This window comes from Macrotis lagotis, chromosome 4, assembly GCF_037893015.1.
Source record: "Macrotis lagotis isolate mMagLag1 chromosome 4, bilby.v1.9.chrom.fasta, whole genome shotgun sequence".
NCBI lineage: Eukaryota > Metazoa > Chordata > Mammalia > Peramelemorphia > Peramelidae > Macrotis > Macrotis lagotis.
This window is the reverse complement of record NC_133661.1, coordinates 246,981,146-246,994,373: the sequence shown is the minus strand read 5'-3', so window position 1 is coordinate 246,994,373 and position 13,228 is coordinate 246,981,146. Positions and strand designations below refer to the sequence as shown.

Sequence of the window (13,228 nt, the reverse complement as noted above, 5' to 3'; positions counted from 1 at the left end):
AAGGACTTTGTATTATAGCAGAAGACATGTAATACAGGGAGAGAGGGAGAACTCTTCCCCCTTCTGTATCATCACACTGAAAGCTTCCCCCTTTTCTCTTTTTCTCTCATTTCCCATCCATCTCTAAAGAGTAGCCCTTTCTTCTCCTCTTTCACAAGGGAGAGGACATGCCAAGCCACAACAGAATCATCCAAGAAAGTGATAGTTTCTGTTTTAATTTGTTTTGCTTGTTGCTTGCCCTCCTTTCCATTTCTTGCCCATTTCAGTTTTCCTCACTTCTACCTCCCTCATCATCAGTGTCTTTCTCTGAGTTCAAGGACAATTGATGAAGTGTTCTTCCTTGGTCTTTACCCACAGGCTGATGGACCTGGCTAAGGAGATGACCAAAGAGGCTCTGCCAATCAAATGCCTAGAAGCTGTGATCCTGGGAATGTATCCTTTCTCCTCACTCCATGTGCTTCTTGCTTATCCCTACTCTGCCTTCTCTTCTACCTAAGCTTATTTTTGACATGATCGAAAGAGAACTAATTATGAATCAGAAATGCCAGGGATTAGTCTTGGCTCTGCCTCCCATTACCTATGTGACTTCAGGCACATTTCTTGATCTCAGTTTCCTCATCTGTAAAATAAGGGTAATATGCCAGATCTCTAAGGATTTTTTCATTTCCAAAAATTCTGTATTTCTTTTCAGCCTCCTCTTCATCATAGTTTTGGTATCAAATGATCTTGAAGTCTGTAGACAACTATTGAGTGAAACATATCACAGGCTATGTCTTGGACATTACAGGCTAACCCTTGGCACTTTACCACTGAATTATAAACTATGAGACCTTTAGGGAAAAGCAACTGTAGGATGGATGGATGAACTGGGCAGGGCAACTATATCAGTCATACACCAAAGGGGGCATGAATGCATATGTGTATATATGTGCATATGTGTGAGAATACATATATAGTATACATATGGGCACATTGTATGAATGTGTATGTGTGCTTGTCCATGAGTGGGATGTGTGTTTGTAGTATATCATCTGGGCCAGAAGCACATCTTTACTCTCTCACTGCTCACCAATTAGAAGAGGACTGGAAGAAGAAAGAACAAGACTCATTGTAAGAGAGGGAAAAATTAAAGAGGATAAGTCAATAGGACCAGGAGAAGGAAAACGTTTTGGAATTCTGGCTAAATGCAAAAAACAAACAAACAAACAAAATTTATCTGTGAAAAAATGTCTTGGTCAGAGATGGACTCTAGGTGATTCAAAGAACTGGAAAAAAACAGGAAATCAAGTGTTCATGAGTTTTAATCTATCTCTTTTCAGACAAGTCATAGTTTCCTCTTCTCCAGCTCTTATGGGATTACATTTGATGACATTTGTCCTTCATTCTCAAAGAAGAACATTTGAAACAGAAAGAAACCCCAGAAGTTGTCAAATCTAAAGCCCTCTCCTACCATTTTACAGATGAGAAAACTGAGGCCTAGAAAGATTAAGTGATTCATCACACACATATTAAGTTTTTAAACCCAGATCTTCCTGACTCCAAGAACATTGCTCTATCCACCATATCAGTGGTATCAAACTGAAATAGAAATGAGGGCCACTCAATAGAAGGATCCTTGCAGGCCATATATTGACTCAGAAAACTATACATGCTAATATGTTCTTTATTAACATATCTACACATTAAAATTAGATAGGAACAACACTTTCATTTGGTTCATACTGTACTCAGAAATATTGTGGGTAGCGTGAACTCCTTGTTCATATATTTGACCTCTCTGCTCTATACCATGCTGCTTCTAAGCTTACCTTAATTCATAAAATAGGGATAGGGTCACTTTCTACTCCAGAAGTATAAAAATTAGCTCATTCACCATGAAATCTTTTTCCAAAAATGTCTAAAAAGTATATTCTGGGGAACTGTATAAAATGGGCTGCCCCTAACTGAAGACTTTTGTATAAGACTCTCCATGATATCATCATTATAGAGGACTCCCTCTACCAACAAAATTCATCTATCTTTTCATTGAGTCTTCTGGAGCTGCATATCAATGCAGATTAAGTCCAGAGTTACAGAACTAGTATTTGGGGGAACCCAAAATAAGAATAGTACTTATATTAATTTCTTGCTCCAAAAGATGCATTAGGGTTTATTTTCAGGGGATGTCTAGAGATAAGTAGTTAATTCTTGTGGGAATCATTTTTTGATCTATTCTTCTCCCTGTAAGGAAGTTCTTCATGTCCTTAGTGTGGTGAGTGCTGATTGAATCCCTACTAGCAGACCTCTTTACCCACCTCACAAAACAAGTGGCAGCATTAAATCAATCGGCAGCATTAAATCAATCTACTTCTTTATAACTACTTGTGTACACCAGGCTTTTTCAGTTTCAAGAACATAAATGCCTGAAACATGTTCAATCTTATCTTTCTTGCCCTTAGTGATCATTAGAGGTGGGACTTTCTTTCCATTCAGACATTATCAAGTGCTCATGTTATTCCTGTGTTGTGTTTGTATTCCAGCTGGTCTTTCAGCAATAAGTTTCAAGTTCATAAGAGTTTATCTCTCTTACAAAGTTACATAAGCATTTATCTCTTCCAAAGATACCCACTTGAGTATTTACAAATAATTATAATTTATATTATCAATTATTTTAAGTATTAATGGCAATAACATTGTTTGTATTTAATTATATATTAATATTATTATTTTATAATTCAGTATATCAATCATGTGTTGCAATGAATGTACTAAATGTGTCCATTTGACTGACTATCTTAAAGCTGGGCTTATTTTAGGATTAGGGTTTATATTACAAACATCTTGAAAAATCATGCTAGGATTTATTTTAGGTCTTATTTTGGAGGAAATATCGTAGCATCAGACAGGATTTTAACCCAGGTCTTCCTGATCCCACTTACCAGAATTCTTTCCTCTGAATCATGCTGCCTCTGCTTATTGAAGTAACTGAGAATTTTAGGCTCATGAATGACAACTTCCCTCAAGCACCAGTTTCACTTTTCCAGAAAGTAAAAAACTAAGGAGGTTGCCACCAAGGATGAAGTTGACTTTCTTTTATGGGATAAGCTCCTACTTTGTGATTTGTATCTGATCAAAGCAAGGTGATACTATTGTCTAGCTGTTATATGTAGTCAACAAACTAGCCTTACAGGGATTGTCTTAGGGGTCTCTCTGTGGAGCACTCTGTGGAAATCTCCAGTTCTATCCTATTTCTTGCTTTTGTTCAATCACTTAGGATTTTCTTGGCAAAGATACTGAATTGATTTGCCATTTCTCCAGTTCATTTTACAGATAAAAAAACTGAAGCAAATGGAATTAAGTGACTTGCCCAGGGTCACATAGCTAACAAGTGTCTGAGGTCAGATTTGAACTCAGAATAATGAGTCTTCCAGATTCCAGGCCCAACATCATAGCCATGGTGCCATTTAGCTGGTTCCTCAATCATACTACTTGTAAAGAAACAATAGGTGAAAAGGGGGACTGAGCTTCAGACCACTTAACAGAGCTACAATCCCTCCACCTTCATTGCACCAATTTTTTTTACCTCAGAGTCAAGGCAGCAAAAAACAGAGGAGTTGTTACCCCACCCCTACCCCCCCACCAAGAGGTTCCATCAAATAGCAGTAACATCTTGGGTGATTTACTCAGTCTGTTGGCTAATGTACTATACCCTGGTATTTGGCTCATTTTTGGTTGTTTTCCTGAGCAAGATTGACATGACTAGTTACCTCACCAACAGCATGCCCACACTAGAGCGCTTTCCCATCAGCTTCAAAACCCACTTCTCAGGGAATTACTTCCGACACATCGTACTGGGGGTGAACTTTGGGGGTCGATATGGAGCACTAGGCATGAGCCGCCGTGAGGACCTCATGTACAAGCCTCCCACTTTCCGCACACTCAGTGAGCTGGTCCTGGATTATGAGGCTGCCTACCAGCGCTGCTGGCATGTCCTGAAGAAGGTGAAGCTTGGTCAATGTGTTTCTCATGATCCCCATAGTGTGGAGCAGATTGAGTGGAAACACTCTATCTTGGATGTGGAGAAGTTGGGACGAGAGGACTTCCGGAAGGAGCTAGAGCGGCACGCCCGAGACATGAGGCTAAAGGTTAGTTGTGGAAGGGAGGATTTTAAGGATGTTAGGAGAGGATGAAAAAGTAGTTTGCCATTATAGAAGGTGTATTATTTGCCTGGAAATTTAAAATCCTTGAATTGTGTCATTACCTATAGAAGTCATTTAATCTGGGTCTCAGTTTTTTCATTTATAAGATGAAGGAACTGGTCCACATGATATTAAAAGTCCCTTCCAGTTCCAATATTGTATAAATCTAAAAACTTGCCTGCAGAGAGAGAGAGAGAGAGAGAGAGAGAGAGATAGTCAACAGGTTAAGCCACAGCAAGGATCTCCACAGAGATACCCAAACTATTCAGATGTGATTTAATAGAGATAAATGTAAAATTCTAAACCTGAGTTCAAAGAACCAACTGTAGATGACAGATATAATTAGGTCATAGTACCTATGGCACTGATCTAGGATGTTCTGAAGTCTTACAAGCTCAATATGAGCTAGCAATCTGATATCTGTGAATAAACATTTATTAAGACCTTACTGTATGCTAGGCATGGGGCTACAAGACAAATGCAATACTCCTTAATCAATCAGGAATCAATAGAATCAAGAAGATGACTCCTGTTCCACTCCAAATCATAGCATATCTATGGTACCATGTTAACATCTGCTTAGCATATATTAAGAAGAACATTAATAAAGTATAACATTTCCAGAGGAGGTTAACCAGGATAGTAAAAAATCAGGAAATCAAGTCATCTAAGGATCATATGGAACTGGGAATATTTAGGTGGGAAAAGAGAAGACTTGAGGGTCAAGGATTGAAATAGAAATTTATTATGGTCTTCAAAGCATTTAGCACAGTTTCTGATCCATAATACATGCTTAATAAATGCTTGCTGATTATTTCAAACATTTATAGGCAGACTGAATTTATGAATGTTGGGACTGTAAGGAGGGGCTATTTATCAGCTTCGGGGGTCAGAACTAGAAACAATGACTAGGATTCACAAAGAAGCCAATTTTAACAAAGTTTTTTCATTAAGATTGTCCCAAGGTGAATTGGGCAATTTCAGGAAGTAGTGAGTTCCCTTTTGCTGTTGGCTTTGTCAGGTATATTTTTAGAAAGGAAGAAGGAGAAAGGAAGGAAGGAAGGAATGGAGGGAAGGAGGGAGGGAGGGAAGCAAGGAAGGAAATGGGAGGCAAAGAAGGAAAGGAGGAGAAAGGGAAGAAGAAAGAAGGAAAGAAAGATTTATTAAGTGACAGAAATTATACTAAATGCTTTAGAATTATCTCATTTTACGTTCACAACAACTTTAGGAGGTACTGTTGAGGAAACTGAGGCAGGAAGAGGTTAAGTAATTTGCCCAGAATCACATTTCTCATAAGAGTCTAAGGCTAAATTTGAACCCAGGTCTTCCTGATCAGGCACAGTGTTTTATCTACAATGTCTCCTGGCTACTTCTATATAGCCTTTGACATCCTGACTCTCTCTCTCTCTCTCTCTCTCTCTCTCTCTCTCTCTCTCTCTCTCTCTCTCTCTCTCTCTCTCTCTCTCTCTCTCTCTCTCTCTCTCTGTGTGTGTGTGTGTGTGTGTGTGTGTGTGTGTGTGTGTGTATAAGTTGTGAGTGAGTCTTTGAGTCTTTAAGGTACTGTAGACCAGGATGATCACTGACTTGACAAGCAGAGAGTGGTTTTCCATTGCATTAGTTATGGAAATAATCTAGGGTGACTGGAATAATGTGAAGGGAGGAAAGGGTCCCTTCCTCTACTTTCTCTATAAATTCCAAGCTGAGACCCCAAATCCTCCCATGCTGCCCTGAACCTCAGGGCTCAAGGGTATCTTTCCTTCTAGCCATCTTTGAGCTTCCAGAAAAGGATTTTGAATTTTAAGCTGTCACTATCAATTTTTACAAAAGTTGAAATGGTACAAGCTGTTCTTAATAAATCAATTTAGTTAACAACAATCATCCATAAATTATCTTATAACTATCCTCTCAATGCATACACTATCAGCATAGTTCCAGGAATCAGACTAACTAAACCAGGGTCACATTAGTCCAGAGGCATTTGACTTAACCAATACTTTTCCATTAGAGAGGGACAATTGAGCAACAGCAGAATGTGGTCCTTAGCAGAAAAATTATTTTTCCTGCCTCACATAATGATGAGGGAAATTTGGGGATGGGGAAGGAAAGAGATGCAGAGCTGGGGTGAGCAAGCTCAGACAATGACATTACTCACCTTTGGGTAAAACCAGGCATATAATGAAGTTCCCCTCAAAGTTGGATTTTATCCATACTTAACCCTTAGAGTGAGTATGATTTCTGTTGAGACTCTCACAGTCACAGAGGTAGAGAGGATGCTGAGACTAGAGCCAGCTTTATCAGGTCCCTTGTGGTATAAGCATCAGAAATAGCTGAAAGGGCCCTGAGTAGAAGATGATCTAGGAATTCTCAGGGCTCTTCTATGTCTCAAGCCTCCCTAAATTCTCTTGGGCTGTGTGCTCTAGGGTCCTAAGATGATATCTTGAACTTCCCTCAATTCTTTTCTCCTGATACTTACAGATTGGCAAAGGGACAGGCCCACCCTCTCCTACCAAGGATCGGAAAAAGGATGTATCTTCCCCACAGCGGAGCCAGTCCAGTCCACATCGCCGCAACAGCAGAGGAGAGAGACGGTAAGGGAATGGATAATTGGTAACAAGGTGGAACAGAAATGGGATGTTTCCCCCTCAGATTACTTTATTTTCTCCCTCTCTTCTTTTAACTTGTCTAATTAATAATTACAATTGACATCATATATAGTTTTTAAAGGTTTTCAAATATTTAAAACTGCATTTGATGACCAAGGTTTGATCCTCACACTCATATTAGGTAGGTAATGTAAACATTATTTTCTCCATTTTATATTTGAGGAACTGAGGCTCAGATAAGTTAAAAGAGTAAATAAGTTTCATGATTATAACTTGAGAAAGACATGTCCAAGTAGCATATGTAAAAAAAAAAAAGATTTGTGCTTTACAAATATTATTCATTTGATCCTTACAACAACCCCTATTGTGGGTACATTATTATCCCCATTTTACAGTTAAGGAAACTGAGGCAAACAGGTTAAAAGCTGCTTGATCTATAAAATGACCTGTCTATGCCATATGCCATAGTTATACATGAGTCAATAAATAAAGTGATCATTCTGAGTGACTGCAGACCACCAGCCCAAGAAAGACTTCCCAGTTTCTTTTTAATTTATGTGAGTCAACAGTGATGACCAAGAAAGCTAATGTGATATTAGAGTCCATTAAAAAAAACATAATTTCTAGAAATAAGGAGGTAGTAGTCTCACCACGTCTGCCCTGATAGCCCTTCTGGTGTTATTAAACCACAGACCATCCAGAGAAGGGCAACAAAGGGTTCATATCATATGAGGACTGATTGAAGGAACTTAGCAATGTTCATCCTGCAGAAGAGAAAATTTGAGGGAGGTATAACTCTCTTCAGATGTTTAAAGGTCCATTATGTGGTCCATCATTTCCCCAGGAATGGGATCAGTAATGTCAATATACTTAAAACTGGGACTACATACCTGTAACAGGGGTTTTATTTTTTCTTTATTCTCAATGGCAAAGGAGGGAGAGAAGCTAGAATTTTGCTGATTGAAAATGATAGATTTATAGATAGATAATATATATATATATATAATTTTAAAACAAATAAAAAAATGTAGAGGAAATTGAATTATGTATCCTGAACAACAAACATTTATTAAGCAAAAAGTAGATGATAGGTGCCAAAGATTCAAGGACAAAATTAGGACAGTCTCTGCCCTCAAAAAGCTTACATTCTTCTTTGTTTGTTTTATAGTATTTTTTCCAATTACATGTAAAGATACTTTTTAACATTCATTTTTTGAAAGATTTTGATTTCCAAATTTTTCTCACCCCCCTCCCTCCAACCAAAGACAGGAAGAAATAATATAAAGGTTATTCATGTACAATTATGTTAAACATATTTTCATACTAGTCATATTGTAAAATGAGAATCAGAACAAAAGGGGAAAACCACAAGAATGAAAAAAGCAAAAATCAAAAGGGAAAATCATATGCTTTGATATTCATTCAGAATTCAATCAATTTCTTCTCTGAATGTGATGGAAAATACTACAAGACTACAAGTCTTTTGGAATTGTCTTGGATCATTGTATTGCTAAGAAAAACCAAGTCGATCACAGCTGATCATTGCACAATATTGTTTTTAAGAAAGCTTAGGGGGAGTGTGTATTTGTATACACATTTGTATTTGTATACACATACACATATAAAAACTGGTCTACTTTTTATTCTCACACACAATAATCCATTTCTCAATTCCATACCTTTGCACTAGTTATTCTTACTTATAAAGACTGGAAAAGTAAAATGGTTCCACATTGTGAAGAGCTTTAAATGTCCTAAGGAGGCAATTTTATTTGATCTCAGAAGTAATTGAGGGCTATTGAATTCAGTAGTAGCATAGACTTGAACTTTAGGAAAATCCCTTTGGTGGACGAGTAGAATATATAGTGGAATGAGGGTGCTAATCAAGAGTCCAACATAGGGGTAGCTAGGTGGTGCAATGGATAGAGCACCAGCCCTGGGGTCAGGAAGACCTGAGTTCAAATGTGACCTCAGACACCTAAATAATTACCTACCTGTGTGACCTTGGGCAAGTCACTTAACCCTATTGCCTTGCAAAAAAAAACCCCAACAACAAAGAGTCTATCATAATAGTCCTGGTGTGAGGTGATGAGAGCATTGGATCTGGAATTAGGAAAACTTAAATAGTAACATTTCACTTCTTTTTGCCTCTGGTTTCTCAAGTGTAAAATGTGAATAATAATGGCACCTGCCTTCTAAATATAGTGTAAGAATTAGTTAAGATAATTTTTGTAAAATTCTTAACAGTGCCAGAGACATGGTAGGGACTTAATAAATAAGAGACAGAGAGACAGTGTGAGAAAGAGAGGTTTTAGAAACAGAAATTAAAAAGGCTTGACAATTGGCTGGAAATGTGGAATGAAAGAGAATGACAAAATAAGGATGACAAGATTGCAAACCTGTATGATGGGAAAGATGGTTAAAACATTGAAAATAATAGGGAAGTTTGGAAGAGAGATGGATTTTATGGGAAAGATAATGAGTTCTGTTTTGGCCATGTTGAGTTTGGGATGTTTCCAGACTGAAGCTAAGGATAAACTCTAGGAGCTTGCTATAGAGTTGAGATTTCTCTGCATAGAGATAATTAAATTCATGGCAACTGAGAGAGAGATGAAAGAGAAGAGGAACATTGACAGAACCCTGGAGTTCACCTACAGTTAAGGGGCATGACATGGATGATAAGCCAACAAAGGAAAAGCAAGTTGGTAGGGCAAGAACCAAGAAAGACATTCTATGAAAAGCCGAAAAAGGGGCTGCATTCAAGAGAAGAAATTGATCAACCCTGTCAAGAAGTTAAGAAGAATGAGAATTGAGACAAAGGCATTAGATTTGGAAATAAAAGATCGATGCTAACTTTGGAAATAGCAGATTCAGCTAAGTGATGAGGTCAGAAACCTGACTGAAGAGAATTTAGATGAAGTGAAGAGGAAGTGGAGGCAAGGGATATAGACAACTTGTTCAAGGTTTGCTGAGAAAGATAAAAGAGATCAGGGAATATAGACAGAGGGAATGGTAGGATCTATTGCAAAGGTTTTTGTTTTGTTTTAAACTGGATTAGACTTTGTTATGTTTATAGGAGATATTCAAGGAACCAGTAGACAGGAAAATATTGGAGATTAGAGATGGTAAAATTTAATAGGGGTATCTTTGAGAAAAGTGGAAAAGAATAGAACTAAAAGTATATGTAGAGAGTAAAAGGGTCACCTCTTCATCAGAGACTGGAGTAAAAGAGGAAATTATAAGGGATAATGTTAAAGTCTTGGGAAATGAGAAGAAAGAGAAAAGGGTATCTGGCAAGACCTCTGACCCAAAAGCCTGTCAGAGGGGAAGAAGTGTTTTGAATCAATCATTTAATCAATCATTTAATAAGCACCAGCTTTGTATCATGAACTGTATTAGGCACTGAAGATAACAATATGGAAGCAAAATAGCCTCAGTCTGAAAAAACGTTTCATTCCACCCAGAAGAATTGAGTTCAGGGGTGGCTAGGTGGCGCAGTGGATAGAGCACCTGCCCTGGAGTCAGGAGTACCTGAGTTCAGATGCTGCCTCGGATACTTAATAATTACCTAGCTGTGTGGCCTTGGGCAAGTCACTTAACTCCATTGCCTTGCAAAAAAACCCAAAACAAACAAGCAAAAAAAAAAAAAAAAGAATTGAGTTCAGTGCCTAGCTCTGCTACTTAAATTCATCAGTGTTCTAGGATAAGTCACTTAACCTAGATGGGCCTTAACTTCCTCATTTGTAAAATAATTCTTGGAGTGGATGATCTCAAAGATCGCTTCCTGCTCTAATATTCTGTGATTTCCTTTGCTTCTTGCCAGTGTACCTGTCATTGCTTCTTGCCAGTGTACCTGTCATTTCAACATTTCAATTTTTATCTTTAAGAAATTTTCCTTCACTACTTAAAATGCCATTGCCCCAGGATAAGACCTATGTCCCCTCTTATTGTTCATTAAATCTTAATTTTCATTTAATACTTGGAAAGTATTAGTTGACAGCTGAAAGTGAACTTTATAGGTGTTTGGGGAAATTCTATACAGTCAAAGCAAAATTTAGGAATTAAAAAAATAAAAATAATAGCTATCATTTATAAAACATTTTACACATCTGATGTTATGCTTCTCACAACAACCTGGGGAAGTATTATTATTATTATTATTATTATTCTTGCTTTACAGTTGAAGAAACTAAAGTAGATGGAAGTTAAGGGACTTGTTTATGTTTACTTGTCTGAGGCCAGACTTGAACTCTGCTCTTCTTATCTTCAGGCCCAGGACTTTATCCAATGCCCCATCCTGCTTACCTCACAATAGATTAAGGAGAACTATATATTTTGTATATATATATTGTATATATATTTTGTATATATATATTATTTTAGGCAACCCTGTGAAGTGGAAAGAGTCATTAGGAATTGGAGACCTGAGCTCTAATTCTGATTTTGTGACTTATCCATACCTCAGTTTTCTCATGTGTAATATGAGGTATTTGAACTAGAGATTTAAGTTCTAACATTCTATTTCACTATTTCCCAAACTCTTTTCCATGGAACCCTTGAAGTTCAGTACAATTTTTAGTATGAAAAGTTGCAATGTTAGTGATACTGTATTAAACAGTATTATTATAAGGTCCTCAGCCCTTTAAGTGGTCCTCTTGTGGTAAATTTTTAGAAGGCATGAGTGATTAAATAGATAGATGGAAACATTTTTCCAAATATTATGCTGAGTACTAGGGATACATGGCAAAAATCAAGACAGTGTCTGATATCAGGGAGCTTATATTATAATTAGAAGAATCAAGATATCAAGAAGGACTCAGCTCCAATGCCAAGGGCATTCAGGGTGCAGTTACAAGACAGATGGCAAGAAAAAGGGTCCTTAGAGAGCATTAAGAGGTCAGAGAGCAATGGTTAGAAATTTGAAGAGTTAGCAGTAAGGCTGATAGTAAGGTCCAGTGGTCTTTCATCTTATCAGAAGGATTGTAATTGGTGACTCCATAATCATTTAAGTGGAGTGAACAACCATGTCCACTTATGCCCAGCAGGTTAGAAGTGAGGAGGTTGGAGTGGCCCAACCCACAATGAATCAATAAGATTTATTTATGATTTTTATCCTTCATTTTCAAAGAAGATCACGACATCAGGGAGGTGATGCCATGACAAGCACATGAATTGGATCTGAGTGAGGGGTTGCTGTTCTGTCACCAGTCTCACTTTCTCCTCTGGAGCCATCTGGGTCTAGTGGTCAGATATGAATCAGAATGATGGCTCTGGATATGAGGCAGTCAGGGTTAAGTGGCTTGTCCAAGGTCACACAGCTAGTGAGAGTCAAATGTCTGAGGTCAGATTCAAGCTCCTGTCAATGCTTTATCCACTGTGCTACCTAGTTGCCCCATTTATTTATTAAGAGCTTAGTGATTGTAGGGACTTTGCTATGGAGATATAAATAAAAAGCAAATAAAAAATTCTGCCTAGGAAAGAAGTCATTGGGAAAAGATGAATGGAAGTGGAAGCCAGGAAAGGCCCCAGAAGTGACTCTTGAGCACAGTTCAATTCTGAGAGTCAGAAGTTGGAAAGGAGAGCATTCCAGTCATGGAAAACATCCAGTATAAAGACGTAGAAACAGAGGAATATGTTAGAGGTCAGCAAGTGGTTTAGTATTACAAGATGGCAGAATTAATAGTAGGGAAAAGAATGCAAGAAGACTATCAAGATAGGAAGGGTCCACAATACAGAGAGCGTTAAATGTCAAAGGATTTTATATTTAATCCTAGAGGTAATAGGGAGTCACTTGAATTTACTGTGCAGAGGAGTAACAAGGTCAGATCTGCCTCTCCACTCTCATTTGGTCACTTTGTGTGGAGAATAGATTAGAGTATAGAGAGGTTTAACAAGGAGTGAAATACAATATACTAGTTACAAGGCATAGCTTTTTTGTAGGAAAAATATTCATGTTCTTTTGTTCTAAAAACTTTCCCCTCACTTTATGCCCCCAGAACAGCATTTCTGGGTTCCATAATTATATTTCAAGCCCTAAAAGATTAAAATTGTGGCTGTTCAGTCATTTCAATCATGTCCAACTTTTTGTAACATTTGGGATTTTATTAGCAAAGAGGTTAGAGTGGTTTACCAATTCCTTCTCCAGCTCATTTTACACATGAGGAAACTGAGGTAAACAGGATTAAATGATTTACCTACTTAATAAGTGCTTGATGCCAGTTTTGAACTCAGGAAGATGAATTTTTCAGACTCCAAATGCAACATTCTATTTGTTGTACCAACTAGCCCTAAAAAAGTTATATAACCAATTATTTTAGAAAATGCCCTATTCTATTAATAGGACACAGAATAGCCACTTGAATGAATATAAGGGGGAGGAGGAAGACCAGGAGGGAGAAAAGGCACACATCGGGGTGAGCAGAAAATGCCAGGTCCATTCCTCTCTAA

At 37.7% G+C, this 13,228-nt stretch overlaps 1 protein-coding gene across 2 annotated transcripts in view; it reads left to right on the top strand.

Moving 5' to 3' along the window:
- Positions 1 to 13,228, top strand: part of VASH1 (vasohibin 1) — a 34,003-nt gene that overhangs the window by 14,458 nt on the left and 6,317 nt on the right. For both annotated transcript variants that reach the window (XR_012478195.1, XM_074235672.1), the window contains 3 exons: positions 358 to 432; positions 3,743 to 4,124; positions 6,654 to 6,766. Coding sequence is in view for 1 of the 2 variants with exons in the window: in XM_074235672.1 (XP_074091773.1) it covers positions 358 to 432; positions 3,743 to 4,124; positions 6,654 to 6,766 (570 nt within the window). In the remaining variant the exon portion in view is untranslated. The remainder of the gene's footprint in view (positions 1 to 357; positions 433 to 3,742; positions 4,125 to 6,653; positions 6,767 to 13,228) is intronic.